Genomic DNA, 18657 nt, shown 5'->3' on the forward strand with positions numbered 1-18657 from the left:
AAAAGTGGAAGCGCACAGTTTGTAAACAGTGCAGGCTGTGTGGCTTTTAGCTAAAGAAAACAAGATATTCAGCTGCTAAACTTTGAGGTTTGGGATTTCTGCAAAACCTCATAATGGCTGTGACCAATTCATCTTTTGTTGTGACCACTGAGGAATTTTAGAAGTTGGAGTCATGTGGTTCCAACGTAATGTTTGGGAAAGAGGGTTCCCCTGCTTTTCCAGGCTGCTGTTTTTGTTGTCAGGATGAAAGGACATGTTGTGGGAAGGTCTTGTGGTGAGGCACTGCTCAGGAAGGTGAGCTCTGCAGAGCCTTGAAAGCTGAGACTAATGAACTTTCTCCTTGATAAAGATACACTAGATCCCAGCGTGGGAGGAGGTAGATGTCATGCAACAGCTTTGAAAGAACATTCTTTAAAATATTGCTTTCCTATTTCTATAATTGAGTTCCAGTGATTCCCTTGGTCATGGGATTACTTTCCCTCTTGGCCCTTTTGTTGTTTTTGCCTCTCTTATAATTCTCTGCCAATCCTAAACCACTTTCCATGTATTTCAAAGGCTTTCCTGAAGATATGGGACATTCCTTGTTTTACTCTTCTCTTCCAAGATCTTTGTAGGCTGCACAGTTGCTAACACCAGTGTCTTTGAGGATCTCAGTTACAATAAGTTGAAAAATAACAATGCTATCTGTTGTTTGATGCCTATGGCAACAAATATTTATAAATATGTATTTACTCAACAATTTTGAGACACCCTCTACAGATCCTTTTTTCCATTTTGGAATTGAATCTCACATTTCCTTCCAAGTGCTTGGGAATAATGGTGTAGGGGATCTAATTAGCTCACGCCCAGAATAAGCTGTCTGTCTGCATTTAAGGACCCAGCAAGGACAAGAGACCATGGGTTAAGATACTTACAAATGCAGTAGGTTTAAACCTAGGTCACAGCCTTGGTCTCTCCTAATCCCTTCCTGTGGCTTGTGCCTTTTGCTTTAGGTGGGCTCTGTTTTTTTCTGATCGTTTTAAGTCTGTCTGAGGATGTTGGGTTTAAGGCCTATTGTGTGTGATGACATTCAGAGTCCTGAATACTGTGGTCTCATCTGAACTCTGCCTCTTAAGTGATTGAGTCCAGTCTCTTCCCGTCACAAGAAGTGACTCAGGAACAGCTAGCTATTCTTCCACCATCATGGAAAGATACATACCCTTGATCAGAGGAAACATGTACTTACAAAGTCTAATGTGAGCCCAGCAAAGTATAAATTGCTTTTACTCATCAGTGTTACGCCTTCTGATGTTCTGGTTGTCTAAGAAGACAGACATCTACGTGGAGCCTGGATGAAAGCAGCTCTTTCCTGTAAAGTCAAGGGCCCTGCTAGGACACAGTGTATCTAGAATTTCACTTTGTACTTATATGCTCAGCATTTTCTGAGCCACCAGTGTTGCTCTGTAATGACTCTGAGGCACATCTGGAATTAGCAATGTTCACATCTTCTTAATACTTCTGTGCCACTTACCTCCTGCCTGGCATTTTCCTGTTTCTCAAATACACTTTAGTACCATTGCACCGATTAGAAATAAAAAGACATTCTGAGATTTGAACTGAAAAAAAATAATAATCCCTTTTCAGAATTTGCACCGTTACAGACCTCTTACGATCAACTGAAATAACTGATTGCTGAATCTATATTTACCATTTACAATATACAGATATATTTTACCATTTAATGCTGAATTAACTGGGATGGGAGGCAGGCAAAGGGAATCCTTACCCAGTCCACATTACTTCTGAACTCATGTGCACTCATGCCTCTTCCTCATTCACTGTTCGGGGATCTTCATCCAGCCCAGTAATTTCAGAGTGTCTGAGTCAAAATAAACCATACACAGAGCTTGTGGGTGAACAATTGGATAAGAATAGTATAAAAAGTGGTGTGGAGGTGGTCAGCGTAGTTCAGAGCACACATGCAAGTACCACATTATTGCTGTTACAAAGCAATACAGTAATTCCCCACTTAAATCATCCTGACAATTGCCCTGTGCAGATGAAGATCATTTTCCCTGAACAAAGTCCAGGTTACAAGAGGTAAAAATCCTGAAAGAGCAGTGTCAGAGAAGTGTGGGTTGGAATTAGCTGGATACAGTTCTTTCAGGTGGAGAACTGGTGATTTTTAATTTGTTTTTCCTATTTTGACTTAGAACACACAGAACTGCAAACAGGACTATTTCCTCAGAGTCATTGGGAACGGCGAGACTTATGTACACAACAATTTGTGAGGAAAAAGTATTTTCCATCTATTTCAGGTACATCCACCAGAAGCAGCTGTAGCTCTTGCACAGGTTTTTGACTTTGTAATCACAGAACCATTTACCTAAATTTTTCCTCACAAACTATTGTGTGCAATAGTTCTGGACGCAAGCACAAAGAGGTGGTTCTGTTTACAGATCTGTGTGTTCTGCGTCAAAATATATATAAAAAAAACTTCAAAATCACCAATTCTCCAACTGAAAGTGCACAGGCTTTAAATATGTAGCCTCACATCATGGCAGCATGTATGTAGTACATACACAGATGTCTTTTTTCTTATTTAAAATACAAATTAGGAAAGGAACGGTTGGTGAAAGCCGGGGTGCCTCAGAGCTGCCTGCGGGAGGGCTGCCCCCACCGCCACCACCCATTACCAACAGCGGTGCTTCGGAGAAGATAAAAAAGGGTTTAAATGTACTTCAAAATGCAATAAATTAATGCCGATGACTCCCTCCTCGGCTCTGTCTGACCGGACAAACGCCGAGCTCCGGAGCCACCCGTGCCGGGCGCTTTTCGGATGGCGCTGCCCGTCCCGCGGCCGGGCCCTGTCAGGGAGCCGGGCATGGCCCCACCGCCTCCCCCTCAGCCCCCGCTCATGTCCTCGCCTTCTCCTCGGCCACAACCCCAAGAGAACCGGCGGCGACACCTCAGTGGCTCCGTGCTGGGGCTGAGGGGCTCCGGGTTCCCTCCCTCCCTTGCCTCCCCGCCCCTGCCCTGCATTGGCTGCGGGCGGCTGACGGGCAGCCGGGGAGGCCGCTGGCAGCCGGCCTCAGAGGGGCATGCCTGCACCGGGGGGTCCGTGCCGAGCCGAGCCGAGCCGTGCCGAGCCAAAAAGGGGCCGCCAGAGCCGCTCCTGAGAGCCGAGATGGGGGTGGAGATCGAGACCATCTCTCCGGGAGACGGTACGGGACCTGCCGGGGAGCGGGGGGCAGCCCTGAGGCTGACGGAGGAGCTCCGAGGCCGGCGGGGGGGGGGGGGGGGGGGGGGGGACGACCAGCAGCCGCCAGGCTCCTGGTTACAAGCGGAGGAAAAGGGGGAGGATTTATGGGGTTTTCGACCGGCAGCCGCTGGAGCTGAAGGAATTGGGGAGCTGGGGGCAGCCCTGCCCCAAAACTTTGCCCGGTTCCTTGCCCCCGGCTTGGCGCTGGGGTCCCCTTGGCGGAGCCCGGTCGGGTCCCCGTGCTGTGCCACCGTGCTGGAGCACACCCAGAGGTCTCTTTTGCCGCTGTTCTTTTAAGATTTATTCATTTTATTCCTTTATTTATCGGAGGAGAACGCGATTTCTAGCATACAGCCGTGAGCATCCCTCCAATAGCCCAGGTTCACCCTTGGCTGATAATAATTTCCCCAAGTCCACCTGCCGCTTAACTTTGGTGACCCCCCTCTCTTCTCTTTTTCGGCTTGGGATTTTTATTTTTTTTGGACTTCTCCCTCCGTGATCTTTGGCTCCGGGGATCAGACCAGCTCCTGGTTGTAAAATCAGAGCCCTGGCAAGGGGGTGAGCGGCGGTGCAGGGAGCATAAAGGGTGGCAGGCAGCCTCCTAACAGTGCTGAAACGCATCAAGGCTGCCTTTGTCAGCAGCGCGCTCTTCCACATGAGGGTCTGCGGGTTATTTCTCTGGGTTGCAAGCCTTCATCAAAATCAGCTGACTCGAAAACGCTGTCGTAAAACCACAGCTCGTCACTGGTCCTGGGAATCTCTGCTTCTAATTCAGCTGGGATGTGAATTTGTGGAGCTTCGCCGACTTTGCTCCCGCGGTGCAATCTGTGGCGGTGGGGTCTGATACTCCCTCCTTCTGTGCTATATTTAACAGTGCATCCTGTGAATAACACCTATTTTACCAAGCGTAGGGTTCGTCTTGCATAACTTTCCTCAGGTTAGGTGTCTAGTCTAAAGCAGTCTTCCCATTTTTATTTTTTTTTATTATTTTTTGCATGTTTTCTTTTCTTCCTTTTGTGGTCGTCTTGTCTCTCCCAGGCTAGTCTGGGTTTCTCTTAAGGCACTATGATTTCTCCATTGTCAGTAGAGGATCTTCTCTTTCTTCTCCGTTTCATTCTACAGCTCTCGGTTCATCCTAGCCTGCTCTCCTGCTCGTGTTGTTTCTGGCATCCAAGTCCTAAGTACATAGCTGATGTCTTATTAGGTGTTATACCCCGTCACGAATAACTTGCTACCATGTTAATTCAGACCAAGGAGGCCAGAGAAATAAACTAGATATGAGCCTTAGTTTCTATCTAAATCCCCATTTCCCAACTTTCTGACAAGGGCGTTCATTAATGATCAGTCTCATTCATACTTCCGAGCCTGGGCTCAGCCCTGGCCAACATTGCTTTAGAAATCAAGGTTAGCTGCTTCATTATGCAACTAACACCTTTGTGAGCCTGGAAGGTCTTCCCCTGTTCTTCAGTGCCTTTGGCAGTACCTACAGCAGGTAACATGGAAATAGTAATTCAATTTTTCAGTGGCAAGACTAAAATTTAACCATTCTTTTCCTTTCAGTATGAACATTTGAGGGGTAAGTACTAGGCTCTTACAAGAGCTCAGTGTATCATTGCTTTACTGTTGCTTGATACTACCAAACTAAACTGCCTTTGTATGTGATTTTTTTTTTTTGTAAAACCCTTCCCTGCTAATTAGAGATGCCCTTGCTAGAGCTGTCTCAAGTGAAATGTGTTGAAATGTGAATACAAATGGATTTTTTTATAATGTCAAACTAAGACTTTACTTGGAAAAATCATACCAAAAACATTCTGAGAATTTTAAGGTTGTATTTCATGAAGTTTTGACAGTCCTTTTGCACTTACAGAATGGAAGTGTATATGTAATGCACACACATACAGGGAAAACCACATTACTGTGAGGAAAATATTATTTGGTCTAACAGCTAAATAGGAGCCAAGCTGAAATCTTCTACCCTAAGCTCTACCCATTCCTGCCCTGCATATAATTGATTTGATAAGGCATAGTCAATACAAATCTCAGTCTAGCATTTTCCTCCTACAAGTTAAACATGCCTAGCTCAATCAGAGAAGATAAAAGAATAACCTTTTATGATTTTAACAGGACGGACATTTCCAAAGAAGGGTCAGACGTGTGTGGTGCATTACACAGGTAAGGTATCTTTTGAATACTCTCTCATTACCAGCTGCTTTATGCTCAGAAGTGTTTTGTCAGTTCTGATGTGGTTGTATTTTTTTGCTTTGCTCTGCCATTCATAATCAATTTGCTTGTGTTGCGATGGGTTTCCTGAATATTTGACTTCTAGCTGAGCTGTTCAGGCTACAGGAGCTAGCTGTGCCTGCTAGTAGATTTGCCAGGTGTAGTGTTTAACGGTGAGAAGTTGACAGATGAAACCGTGGACCTGATTCTCTAAGTCAATACGTCAGCAAATGAAATTGAGCATGAAGCAGTGAAAATACTGGGTTCATATTTTTCCAGCGTCTGATCTTGGTACAGACAATTAATGATTGTTTATATCTGAAAAGCATGTGTCCATGTATTGGCACTAAAATTCATTCCAGTTTGAAGAGATCAATACAAGGTCTGTTTAACACCTGCTTTATGGACTTGCATGGATCTTAAGCGGTGAGTTGGCTAATGGAGCTGTTTACACCCCACCTTTACACAGAGGGAAAATGTCCTTTAAATCAGTTTGTAGCATTGTGCTTTGCATGTAGTTACATAAATTGCCAAAAGGATGCAAAGAGTTCTGCAGCCTGAGTCCAGAGCTGTGAATTTCACATCAAGAGCTGCCATTTTGTGCAGTCTTTTCCTTAATTATATAAAATAAAGGTGATGTGGGGATTGACAGCTATTGTTCTGGGCATGGATCCACAAGGTAATGTTTTCCTTCAGAATTCTATATTATAGGAAAGTGATCACGAGTAACTGTTGCTTTATTTCGGCTTTGTACTTGGTTCTGTAGCTTATAACTAATTATTCATTATTACTAATGAAGTAAACTAATGAAGTAAAACTAATGAAGTATTTATATTTTCAGGAAGCTTTTTGACATACTTTCAATATCATCTCTCCTCAGAAGGTTATGTGGGAGTTAGCACACCGGTTTGGGACATAGGATATCAGGGTTTAAGCTTCTTTACTTGTATATATTCAGAGTATTGTGATATAAGGATCTCTGGTTGGAAATGGAATAGTGGGCAAGTTAAAGACATGGGTCTCTGTGCCAGTCTCAGCGCTTACAGACGTTCCTCTGTGACTTGGATCTGAAAATAGATGTTTTGAAACTGTTTTTGTGAAGATGCTGAAAGATATGTTTCTCCTCCAGCCCAAACTTCAAAAGTTTTCATGAAACAAAATTGTCACCTCCCACCTCCAGTTAGTTCTAGATAAATTTAAATGCCAGAACTGAGAAGGCAAAAAAAACACTTTGAGGTGACAATTTAGCTGTGGTCTGTGGCTGCCACAAAGTACAGTTCTGCAGGGTAGCTTTGAAGAGAGTGTGAATGATGAATATGGAAAGATAACAAAATGCTGCATACGCTTATTGATAATAGATAACGCCTTAGATGAGGCTATCACAAGCTGGCTTTTCATATAAAAGACTTCATGAAAACTCATTAAATCAATCTCCAGCCTAAACTGTGCTTTCTCCATTGCTAGTGGTCTCCTTGCTAGTGGTGTTCTCGAACTCCCAGATTAGAACAGGTATCAAAAAAGCTCATGAGCTCACTTTCAATGCTGCTGCAATGTTTAAGCAGTCTGTGGTGGTAATGTTGTAAAAGGGAGACCATGGTTAGTGGATCATGTGTTTTATTCCAATGGGGAAAGTTGAGATGTAAATGTCAAATTTTAATTAGGATTATGTTATCTAAATACAGTATAAGTTCATTTTATACTGGTGTTGTTCCATATATGTCTAGGATTCATCTTGAAATGATCTGTCCTATTTATATGACCTTACAAGGCCACACCATACTTAATGTTTATTCTCCCCACACTTGTAGTAGTCCTATATTTTTAGCAGATGGGTACCCAAGTTACAGACATAACTGGAGAACATCTATTTTTTCACCCAAAATGAGAGTTAGGAAGAGTTGAGACACCTAGGTATGAAGACATGATCCAGATATCCTGCTTTCCCAAGCTGCTTAATACTAGAAGCATGTAAACCTCACAAGTTGGCTTGGTGTTAAGCCTATACAGTGCTTTGAAGCTAGGCACAAAAGCCTGTCAAAGAGGCATTGAGTCTGAGAAGTGAGGAAACCATGCACCAATCAAGACCTGGAGAAAAGGTTCCCAACCTCATCGGAGTGCTGTGAGCATGAAGCACAGCAGTAACAGCCATTTTCAGTCAAAAACACGACCTGTAGGATCCAGCTTTATGTAGACTAGCTGAACGGTTGCTTCAGACAAGGCAAACCTGTGTTAGTTCCCTTTTCCCCCAGACAGGAGTCATAGCCACAACCTGAACTTGCAGCTGTCACGTTCTTGGGAGACAAAAGCTGACGTGAAGAGGTGCAAGAGCTGTGGGCAAGAAAAGGAGCAAGCAAGAGAGTGAGTAATTGGTTCAGGCACTCATGTGAGAGTGCTGGAAGAGTTGTATTGCAGTCCCTGTCTCCAGAATTAGTTCTGTACTTTTTTTTTTTTTTTAATCCAGTGATTTTTCCCACTGTCATCATCTTGACAGCTTGCTTGGCCGTGTAACTTCTTGCAGCAGCCCTCCTGCTCTCATACCAGTGCATGCACTGAGTGGTGGTGATGTCCTTAGCACAGTTGGTACCTTGCTTCCCTGAAGGGGTCGGTTTTTGGAACAGGTTTAGGAAAAAACATTGTTCACAAGGTATTTGTGTCTTGAGAGTTTCCAGTAAGGAGGAGGAGACCAGAAGGGGCTTGCTTCTGCCAGAGCAAGTTATGAATTTTCAAGGACTCTATTTTTATTTTTTTTCAAGGGCTCTATTTTGTCTTCCTTTCCCATCTTCCCTTCCCTTGCCAACAGGCTCGTAGAGGTGTGTTTGCCATAGAATGAGGAGTGGTGACAGAGAGAGCATGGGCAGGAGTGGGCTGCTACCACTACAGGAGAAAAAGGCTTGCAGCTCGCTTCTGAAGCATATGTGGGAAAAAAAGGTTTTTAGGAGGAGCAAGCTGTCTGTTAGGGTTTGTCCTGGCAGTCCATCTGCAACAGGTTAGAGGTTGAGCATCCCAGCCTAATGCAGAAAACGCCCACAGAGGACCACAGGCTGCTACCCCAGGTATTTGGCAGAACTTTTGAGTCCTGTCTGGTCATCCTATGCACCTTCCAATTCGTGCATCTTCAAGGTAGGGATTCACCAGGGTAGTTTCTAGTCTGACAACCCTACATGTTCCTGAGAAGTGGGAAGTGAGAACTGGAATCTCCTCAAGATGAGGGAGAGCTGTGACTGAGCTTTACACTCCCGTCAGCGCTGCAGCTATTACGCTGTTAAATGTGGCAGCTCTGCCTCTTTTCTCTCCTCATTCAATTAGATGCATAACCTCAGGAGCAGACTCTGTGGTCTGACTCACAAATGCATTTTGATGCCTTAGTGGATAAACCGAAGTTCCAGTGGCAGCAGGAGTTAAGGTGCAACCTCGCTAGGGAACGGTTTAGAAGGAACCTGTAATTTAACCGATTTTCTCTTTTTTTCTCCTTTTTTAGTGATTACATAGGAAGACTGTGATAGAATATGAAGCTGGGTCTTAGTGTATGACAGAAGAAAGTGATCAAATTCCCCCATGTTCTATCTTTCTTAAGAAATTGTAGAGCTTAGTGATATGGTTTAATGGAGGACTTGTTAGTGTTAGGTCAGAGGTTGGACTCGATGATCTTAGAGGTCTCTTCCAACCTGGATGATCTGTGAAACATAATTTCTTATCATCCGGCATCTGTGCTGTGTCTCAAAAGCTACCTGACCCAGCAAAGTAATGGGATTAGTAGATACGGCAGTGAGTTGGCATCGAAACGCGTTTCCAGCAGCAGTGGTTTATGTCATGTTTGTGTCATAGATTTCTTTAAGCAAGCTTCTGAAAGCTTTTGGCAATCTGCTCGCTCCTTCTGTTTTCTGTCTGCAGAATGATAGTTGTGCTTTGTGTGCCTCGTACGCTGATAGATTGCAAGCAATTTGGGATATGAACTGCCTCCTTCTTCATGCCTAATGTAATAGGGTCCTAATTGTGCTTGGGTCTTCAGGTTACGTTGCAGCACTGATAGTACTACCAGTAAACAAATTACACTATCATTAGTCCTGGAGTGTATCAACAGAACTGAGGCATTTTCTGCACTTTGCTTTCCCGTGATTTAAATTTGTTTATTCTGGCAGCAGGAATTAGCAGTGCAGAATATTCAAAGATTTATGAAGATGATGGAAAAACGTGACTTTCAGCGAGAAGTGCCCCTAAACACAACAAAACCTTTGCTGAGATTGTGAATGCTTTGGCTGTATGGTAAAACCAGCATTCTGGGAAGCTGACTCCTGTTTCTGGCCCTCCTGCTAGCTGATGGTGTGCCCTCAGATAAGTTTTTTTGTACTTAAGTCCTCAATGAGCTCAATCTGTAAGAGGGCAGCTTTTTTTTTTTTTTTTTCAAGTTATTCAGAGCTGACATTCTCTTGTGTCATCCTATGTAGCCCATAGTAAAGGTGAATTAATTCCTAACCTCCTCGTCTTTCTCCTTGCCCATCTGCAAATCTGTGATAATAATACAATTACGCTTTTTAAGAAGAAACTAGATGGTCAGTATTTGTAGTGTGCTGGAACAGACTTCTGTGAGTAAGACCACGAAGGCAATTAAATCATTAATTACTTCCTAAAGCGAGCTTCTAACAGAGATCTTCTTCCATGGGTGTATTTGACTTAGGCAATGACCACAGAATTGCACCAGATACTTATTTTTTAATTTATTTTCTGTAAACTCATAAAGTGAAATTCCCTGTTGGAGTAAATGAATACCACTCCATTTATTTCGGATATGCTATATGGATTCATTGTGTTTTAGGAATCAGGTCTATACTTAAAGCAGAACAAAAGATTAATTGTTCTTTTCATAACGATCTGAGGACAAACTCAGATCGTCTTCTTTTTCCATATGTTACCAAAAGTGCTTTATATTGCCTTTTTTTTTGTTGTTTCTTTACCTTTGGCAGTGGTATAATGTGAGAGTTATGCTTGTATCTGTACAGTTGAAAGCCTTTTTTTAAAAAAAACCTTTTTAATAACAGAAGCAGACTGCATAGATGCACATTAACAATTCATAGAATATGGCAGATTCACTGTGATTTAAAAAGCATTTTCCATTTAACATGATACAAATACAATGCAGTTCCCTTGAAACAACACTTGCCAAGAAGAAACAAGATCTGCCTATTTTTCTTGGATCAAAATCAACCCAGTTTAAAGCGTAAGCAGTGATAACCAGAGATTTCTCTAAATAGACACAATCTCAAAAGACTAAGGTAAGTCCAGAATAACTTCGCAGAGTGCCATATAGTCATATATGAACCTCAATATCTGTATAACTGGATGTGCACCAGCTTAGTATGAAAGTGTTTTGTACCAGGTGACTACGGGAGCATGCTATTCCTCTGGTCCCGTGTTCTGAAACATCTGCACAACTTCAGTGAGAGCTGTGCATGTGTATCTGCGAGGAAACTAAGGAGGGAATTCAATCAAAGTTATTTGTCTCCAGGAAGCTGTCTAGATAGTTTTGAAAAAGAATAGCGAGCAATGCAATTAGAGCTAACGTTAATAAGAATTGTATTGTAACAGACATTATAATTGAGCCTTGAAATAGAGCCAGATGAATTTTGCTTACCTAGAAAGAACTTGTTTTATCGAGCATGTTCACAAGATACATTATACCAGGAGAGTGTGATGTCTGTCCATCTTTTGGAACCTGCCAATTCGCATACTTTTTTTACTTGAAGTAATTTCTTCAAATTGTCCTGGCTTAAAAGATGAGAGCCTTTTACTTCACTCTGAAAATATATATGAGGCAGCTAAGCACTTATAAACATCCTTTTTCTTGAGTGAGTCATAACTGCAAAAAGTAGTTTTGACTCTTCAGTCAAGAACATGTTCCTTTGATGCCCTACAGACACAATTTGTCAATCTTAAAACTCTCGATAAAAGCAGTAAAATTTTCATCTTTGCTTGTTTAATGCAGACTGGTTACCTTTAAAAATATTTCAGTGGCATGGTCATTGGAATCCTGAAGCAAAAGTTTGAGGAGATTTTTGCTAGGCATTTTGCTGTCAGCTTAGTGACTGATTTCAGGCATATTACTTGTGCCTTCAGTTTTGAAATCTGACAAGAAAGAGGACTGCGCCTCACAAAATTGTCTTGAAATTAATGCTTGCAAGTGCCATGAGACTCCTATAAGAAGAGACTATTGACGTGAAAAAATCATTTGACGAATAAAAAGGGTGCAGCCATTTGTAAGAAGAAATGTAGTAGCTTCAGCAGCTAAATTAGTGAGTTTAAATTGAACATATCAAATTGTTGCCTGATGGGAAAGGATCAGAGTAATAAACTAGAGCCTCAAGTTTCCCAGTTCCTCCTCTGCACTGAACGCTGTTTTGCCATGCACTGTACCCATTGGTTTCAGTGAAATTAATTCAGGTATTAGATGCTATTTAATGTGGGTAAGTGAAACGGAAAAGGAGTTTGAAATTATCCAACAGCATTTTTACAGGCAACCTGTGCTGCAAATACAGTTTGACTAAGTATTGGACATCGCTCCCCTTAAAGGTGATTCCTGTGGCACTGAGGGGTTATTTGGACAGCTGCTAATGCTCTTTGTGCAAAGAAAGGGAAGAGTAGGATTGCCTGTAAACTCTGTCTTCTGTTCATTTTGGAAAAAAGACAGGATGAGATTTCTATTTTTTTGTCTTGCAGAGTAAAGGAGATTATAGATTTCTTCAAGAGAACACACACAGGCACTTTTTTTTTCCCCAGACAGACACTTCCCTGCCAGTATGAGACATGCTGAATAATTTGGTGACTGCTAGCTTCTGTTGTGGAGCACGTACTAAACTCTATAGGATTTTCTTTCATGGAGGTGCTGGAGCATCATGCTCTATTCCCATTGTGCATAGAAATGAAATTGCTAGCAAATAATTAAACCTCCTACTCCTACCTCACAAAAACCTGAAAGACATTGATTTCAGGTTTTATTTAAAAAAAAAAAAAAAGTTTGAAAATCAGATTATGTAATGTAACAAGGAGCCAGTGGCCTCTGTGCATCAGTTTTTTTAAAGCACGGAACTGATCCAAACAGTTCTTCTAGAAAATCAAATTGCTATTTTCAAACAAAATATTTTTGCTGTATCCTCATCACACTTGTTTTCAATGATCCTAATGTGCCACTCTGCATACTTACAGCTCCTGCATATATTTAATGACAAGGATCTGATAGGGTTGCATCAGTTCTTGATAATTAGAATTCCAAGTCCTCACAAGATTGAGCAATTCTTTGATTTTTTTTCACAATTTATTAGAAAACAAACAGCTGTTGGAACTGGGGCTGCCTAGTGCAGTAAATAGTGTTTGTTAGTGCAATGTGCGAGTGGTTACAACATCATTTAAATGAGAAACTCTATCAGCAGGCAACAGTGACGGGCTTTTCTCCTTCTATTGACAAAATAGAACTGACATCACCGTATTTACCTAATTAAGAAGTCTAAATTGAGAGCTTAGTTACCTTAGGCTACCTAAATAGTTAGCCTTTGGACGTGCCTCGCTCTCTATTGATCAGATAAAGAGCTTAATCAGGTTCCTAAGCCAGGTAGCTCAGCCAGGCAGGGCTTGTGGAAGGGGTGATATTTTTTAATTAGACAACGTGCAGTGTCATCTCTCTGGGGAAGATGTACGGCACCCACGTTTCAGGTGTATCACCCGAGCTGTTGCTGTGTGGCTGGGGATCTCTGCAGGCCGGTGCTCCTCTGAACTCCTTGGGTTGGAGCTCTCAGGGAAGACCATTGGCGAGGAGCTTATATGATGCCCATCTTTTGGCACTGGTAAGCAACTGAATGGGAGGCCTCGGAGGAAACCCGCGCTGCTGTGGGAAGCAGTGATGCAGCATTGGCACGAGTTCTGCTGAGCCTCACTGAACCAGCGCCAGGGGCCTTCTGAAGGGGCCCTGTATTCAAAGCGACATCTTGCAACTGAGATGTGTTATTTCACTTCGGTTACTTCAGGGCATTGTAAATCTTAATTATTTTTTTCAAGAGGCTGCTGGCTGCAGAAGTCTGTACTCCCTTGCACATCACTCATCATGAAAGATTGTGTATGATGTGGCCGTGGCGGATCATTGTAACTGAAGCAACACCAAGTCCATGCTATCAACATAGTCCTTTAGTTCCCATCCAGCATCTCAGGTCTCCCAAAACTCAGTGTTCCAGCAGTGGTTGTAAGGCCCATTTGATTTGTAATCCCCCCTCTGTCTCTGTTCATGGTATTTCAAGTCTGATTTCTTCTCCCAGACCTTTTAGATTAACCCGGCATAGGTACTGGTTCTCTTCGGTCTCTCGCTGCTCTAAATCTCTTCCCTTTGCACATTTAATGATGCAACTAACTTGGTTTAGCAGGATTGACATCTTTTGTTTTGTTCTCAGTGAGAAATAGAAGAGTTTTGGTTTGGTAAGACCTAACACTTCTGGGGTGCATCAAGCACAGCATTGCTAGCTGGTTGAGGGAAGGGATTGTCCTGCTCTGCTCTGCACTGCTGTGGCCTCACCTTGAGGTCACAGGTTTGGGTGCCACAGTATCAGGACATTAAGCTATTACAGTGGCCAAAGGAGAGCTTTGAATATGGTGAAGGGCCGAGGGGAAGGTGTTTGAGGAGAGACTGAGGTCCCTTGGTTTGTTCTGCCCAGAGCAGAGCAGGCTGAGGGGAGGCCTCATGGCGGCCTGCAGCTCCCTCACGAGGGGAGCGGAGGGGCAGGTGCTGAGCTCTGCTCTCTGGGGACAGCGACAGGACCCGAGGGGACGGCATGGAGCTGGGACAGGGGAGGGTCAGGTACACAAAAGGGGAGGGAAAGGTACACAAAAATATGTACACAAAACAAAAACATAATGGAAATCAGGCTATAACACTATAAGGGATTATAGTTACAGTAATTTAGGTTTTTGTTCTTCTCCATGGATAAATTCCTGTTATGCTTCTACTGGGATTTCCAGTAGAAGATGAGGGTTTGGTACTTTAGGAGGTGAAATCTAGTGATATGTAGGGCACATAAAAGAAAATAGAGGATGAGTCACACAGTGGACAAGTTCCTGAGGCATCACCATGAAGCGTTGCTGTTTTCAGACTGGAATGCACAATTTTCACCCTAAAGAACTGAAGCAATTTTTGTTGTTGTTGTTGTGAAAGCTGTAATTTTGGTTGAAAAGCTTCTCCTGCATGTTTTATTTTGAAGGTTGAGAATCTGAGACTGAAATTCATGGGCTAACTGCCAAGTCTATGTTGGCCTGAGCTAAAGCGTTGTATATTAACAGAAGTATGTTGCTGTATTTAAAGCTGTGAATCTGAATTTTACAGCTCAGGGTTATCTTCAGTTGTGATCTGAATTAGTCTGAATGGATTCTGCCTATGTTCATTGTAAGGCAAAATTACTTTTTCTTATTAGGGGGTTATTCTGTCCTTTCATGGCTTTCTTGCTTGGAAATTGTAGTACATGATGGTCACCCTGCCATGCATATGCAGCCGTGTTAGGAGCATCAAGACATGCTTTCTGCAGGTAGAGTAACTGACCACTATCCACACATGCTTTAATCACAGAGGAAAAGCAGAATTACACTTAATCTTCTTTCATTCTGAAACTGTTCTTCTTTTTTTTTCTGGAAGAAGGTACAGTAGAGATCATAAAGAGTGACTTAAACGGCAAGAGAGAAGTCTTCCTGCAGGATGCCTGTTGTTGGTGGAGAAGAGCAATCTTCTCTGTAGGGCTTCCCAGCCTTCCCAACCTTGGCTTGGGCTTGAGATCCCTCTCTGGAAGTGTCTCTCTCCACTGACAAGGGCAGGAGATGCTCCTCTGTCACACTGCCTGTGTGACTAGCTTCCCCAGCCCCTCCGTGCCCCACAGTAGCCAGCTGGCAACAACTCTGGAAAAGCGATGGCTGCATCTGTTCCACCCTGCCAGGGGAAATTCTGGAGTGCCCAGACGGCCCCGTCAATAGCTTTCCTTTTATGCTCTGCTTTCAGTTTTCTTCTGCTGTCATATGCACCTTGTCTTCAGTAAAATAAATAGCAGGGGTAGGTTCACAGCTCCTGCCCTGTTCCTCAAGTCAGTCAGCAGTGCTTCTGCACAGCACAGCTGAGAGCTATCATCTAACTGGGGCTGAGCCCATTTTGTAGCATACTACCTTTTCCTGGCTGGAGCTCAGGAGTCATGACATTATGGATGAACTCTGGGGACTTCGGAGGCTGTAACTATAAGAAGAGGTGTTGAAAGGGCATTGGATCGGAATGAAAGAACCTCATTAAAAAATTATCTTTACCAGTGCCATAAAAACTTGTTCTGTGTGAGGCTATTTACATGGCTTACCTCCTTTTCAACAGTTATTCAGATTCCTGGCTGGGAATGTAGGAGTTTTAAACTCTTGTGAGTCAAATGCAAATTCATGCTTGATACCATAATAAAGAACTGCTGTTGTTAATCCCCTGTGGACACTTCTTAAAGTTGAATCTGATCAAAACACTACACCCTTCATTCATAAATCCCCTTGGAAATGGAAAAGCATTGTTTACTCCTCTGTAAAAGACAGGGAAATTCAGGAGGGAAAAGATCTGTCCAAAGAACTCAGCAAGCCTCTGATAAAGCTGGGGATATAAGTTTATTTAAAGGTCTTATCTATTATGTTTTCTACCAGGCTGTACCAACTCTGGAAGAGTTGTTCCTTTCTCCCCAGACTTAAAAAGATTTTAACTTTTGAGAACACACTATTTGAATTGGCATAAAAGGTAGAAAATCAAGAAGTACTTCTGTTTTTATTAGGTTTTCTGTCTTTCTCTAACCAATCCTGAATTCAGTGGTTGTATAAGCACTGTAAATAGATAAAGAGCCCAGTCCTTCCTTGCTGTAAAGAGTAACTGGGGACGTGATGGTAACGATTCATTTTTTTTTTCAATAAGGGAACTAAAGCTTGCCATACATCGATTAGCTGAAACTGCAGAGCCATTTCTGAAGTGTTTTTGTAAGACTTGCTGTTGTAGCACATTCAGAGCTCCTCTTCAGGTGCAAAAGTTCCTAAAGTATTTGGGAAAACAATATCAAATAAAGCAGGCTGGACTTTAGAGAGTTTGTGGCTGGAAACCTGGGTGCCAGAGAGCTGAGAAAAAAAATACAATGAAATGTTGGATTGAGATTTTTCCTTGCAGTAGTGTAGGAAGAAACATTGGCTGCAAAATTCCTCCGTATGGTAATGGAGTCATACAACCTGTAATCTTTCTGTTATTCAGTCAGTCGCTGTGACTGGCCCATTTGTAGGCTACAAAGCATGTAAATGATGACAGTTGTATTAGGGAGTAACGGACATGGTTAGCCCACTGTGTTGATAGAGAGCAGAGAGATAAGAAGAGCTACTGGTCTTCAGTGCTTCCCACATTTATTTTAGGTTTCAGACACCTCTGCACATTTTGTGGACAAGTAGCTGTGTTGAAAAAAGTGGAGGTACGAGGGCAGTAGTTATCTCAGCTCTTCTTTTTCCCCTGAGAAACTGATGTACAGCACAGCCCAAGAGGGTGTTGGCTGATGAAAGCCAGGCAGATGTGAGGTGTTCTCTGGATTTGATGTCAAGGAGCCTGCTGGTCGAGAGGAACCACACAGAGTCTGGAAGCACAATGAATGAACGAGTGAGTGAATGAATGAATTAATATCATCAGTGTGCCCTTCCACTGGGCCCTCCTGCTGCCCTGGGCTCCTACCATACCCAGGAGCACTCTTGTTTTTCTTTAACATGCTGAAGTTATAGTAGACTCTTAGAAAACAAACAAAACTAGTTTATTGTGTGTTTAGATAAAATTTTCCATTCGTGTTTCATTGAATTATTTTATCTTTGGAATTGTGCACTTCATAGAATCACAGAATGGTTTGGGTTAGGAAGGGACCTTAAAGCCCATCCAGTTCCAACCCCCTGCCATGGGCAGGGACACCTCCACTACATCAGGCTGCCCAAAGCCCCATCCAGCCTGGCCTTGAACACCTCCAGGGATGGGGCATCCACAGCTTGTCTGGGCAGCCTGTTCCAGTGCCTCACTACCCTCACGGTAAAGAATTTCTTCCGTATATCTAGTCTAAATCTACACTTTTTAGTTTAAAGGCATTCCTCCCTGTCCTGTCACTACACCCCCTGACAAGGAGTCCCTCCCCAGCTCTCCTGTAGCCCCCTTTAGGTACTGGAAGGCCACTGTAAGGTCTCCCTGGAGCCTATTCCTCTCCATACTGAACAACCCCAACTTTCTCAGCCCCTCTTCACAGTAGAGGTGCTCCAACCCTCTGATGATCCTTGTGGCCCCTTGTTTGTTCAGTTATACACAAGTTTTAACACAGTTGTAAGGATTACTCATCCTATAGCTTCTAAACCCATTAGAGCAGTATCTTAAACAATGGGACTGCTGCTTGTTTTCTAGTTGTGCCCCCAGAGGGAGAAACATGTGCCATGAAGTGTTTTATCCCATCCGAAGTGTTAACCTGAATTCCAGACTGGGCTTCTTACAGCAGACCAAACCTCGCTCTTAAAACCTCAACAGCCCTGTGTTTCCAAGAAGTTCTTATCTGTGTCTCAGTTCTGTAGCTTCTTTGTAACTAGCCAAAAATGAAGTAAAGTGGGGGGAAAAAGAGACTGGAAAAACAAGAGGGTGTCTCAAGCAGCGCTCTGGGACTGAGTGGACTCTTGGCTTGTGTCCCTGACCTCACCGCTCTTTCCCCTCAAGTAAATCACCTGGCTGTGTTTCCTCATTCATAAAATGGTTATAACAGCACCAGGAGACCTCACAGAAGTGTGCATTTGCAAAATAAGGTTAATATCTGCAGTGCCTTTCAGTGTAGGAGTAGAAGGCCTTTAAGTATTATAAAGGATTATATGAAGAGGAAAAAGAATTTACATTTTAGGAAGGAGAAACAAAAACCTAAGAGAAACGCCCACTTTTAACCTCTTCTTTTAACTTTATCATGGAAAGTAAGGACATGAAGTATGTATATGTGTTTTTATTTACAGATGTGTATTAATGTATTTTTGATTATTACAGCAAAGGCAAAGAGTTTGTCTTCTCATTTTGGACAAACAGGAGCTTAACACAGGAGGAAGAGGTTGGGTTCGTTATGGACTTACTCTAAAAGAAGGGCAACCAGTTTCATGTGTATTTTGTGTTAAGAAATTAA

At 42.8% G+C, this 18657-nt stretch overlaps 2 protein-coding genes across 3 annotated transcripts in view; one reads left to right on the plus strand and one right to left on the minus strand.

The window, feature by feature from the left end:
• The window catches only part of LOC101800614 (WD repeat and coiled-coil-containing protein), a 30077-nt gene extending 27208 nt beyond the window's left edge, over positions 1–2869 (minus strand). The window contains exons 1-2 of the mRNA XM_021267756.4: positions 2720–2869; positions 1766–1858 (exon numbers count right to left, since the gene is read on the minus strand). The gene's annotated coding sequence lies outside the window, so the exon portion shown is untranslated. The remainder of the gene's footprint in view (positions 1–1765; positions 1859–2719) is intronic.
• The window catches only part of FKBP1B (FKBP prolyl isomerase 1B), a 44058-nt gene continuing 28014 nt past the window's right edge, over positions 2614–18657 (plus strand). The window contains exons 1-3 of one of the 2 annotated variants that reach the window (XM_027455312.3): positions 2614–3203; positions 5366–5413; positions 7711–7819. In XM_027455312.3, coding sequence (XP_027311113.1) covers positions 2819–3203; positions 5366–5413; positions 7711–7819 — 542 coding nt within the window. In that variant the 5' untranslated portion in view covers positions 2614–2818. The remainder of the gene's footprint in view (positions 3204–5365; positions 5414–7710; positions 7820–18657) is intronic. The other variant, XM_027455311.3, reaches the window with a different exon arrangement.

Source organism: Anas platyrhynchos, chromosome 3, assembly GCF_047663525.1.
Source record: "Anas platyrhynchos isolate ZD024472 breed Pekin duck chromosome 3, IASCAAS_PekinDuck_T2T, whole genome shotgun sequence".
Classification (NCBI taxonomy): domain Eukaryota; kingdom Metazoa; phylum Chordata; class Aves; order Anseriformes; family Anatidae; genus Anas; species Anas platyrhynchos.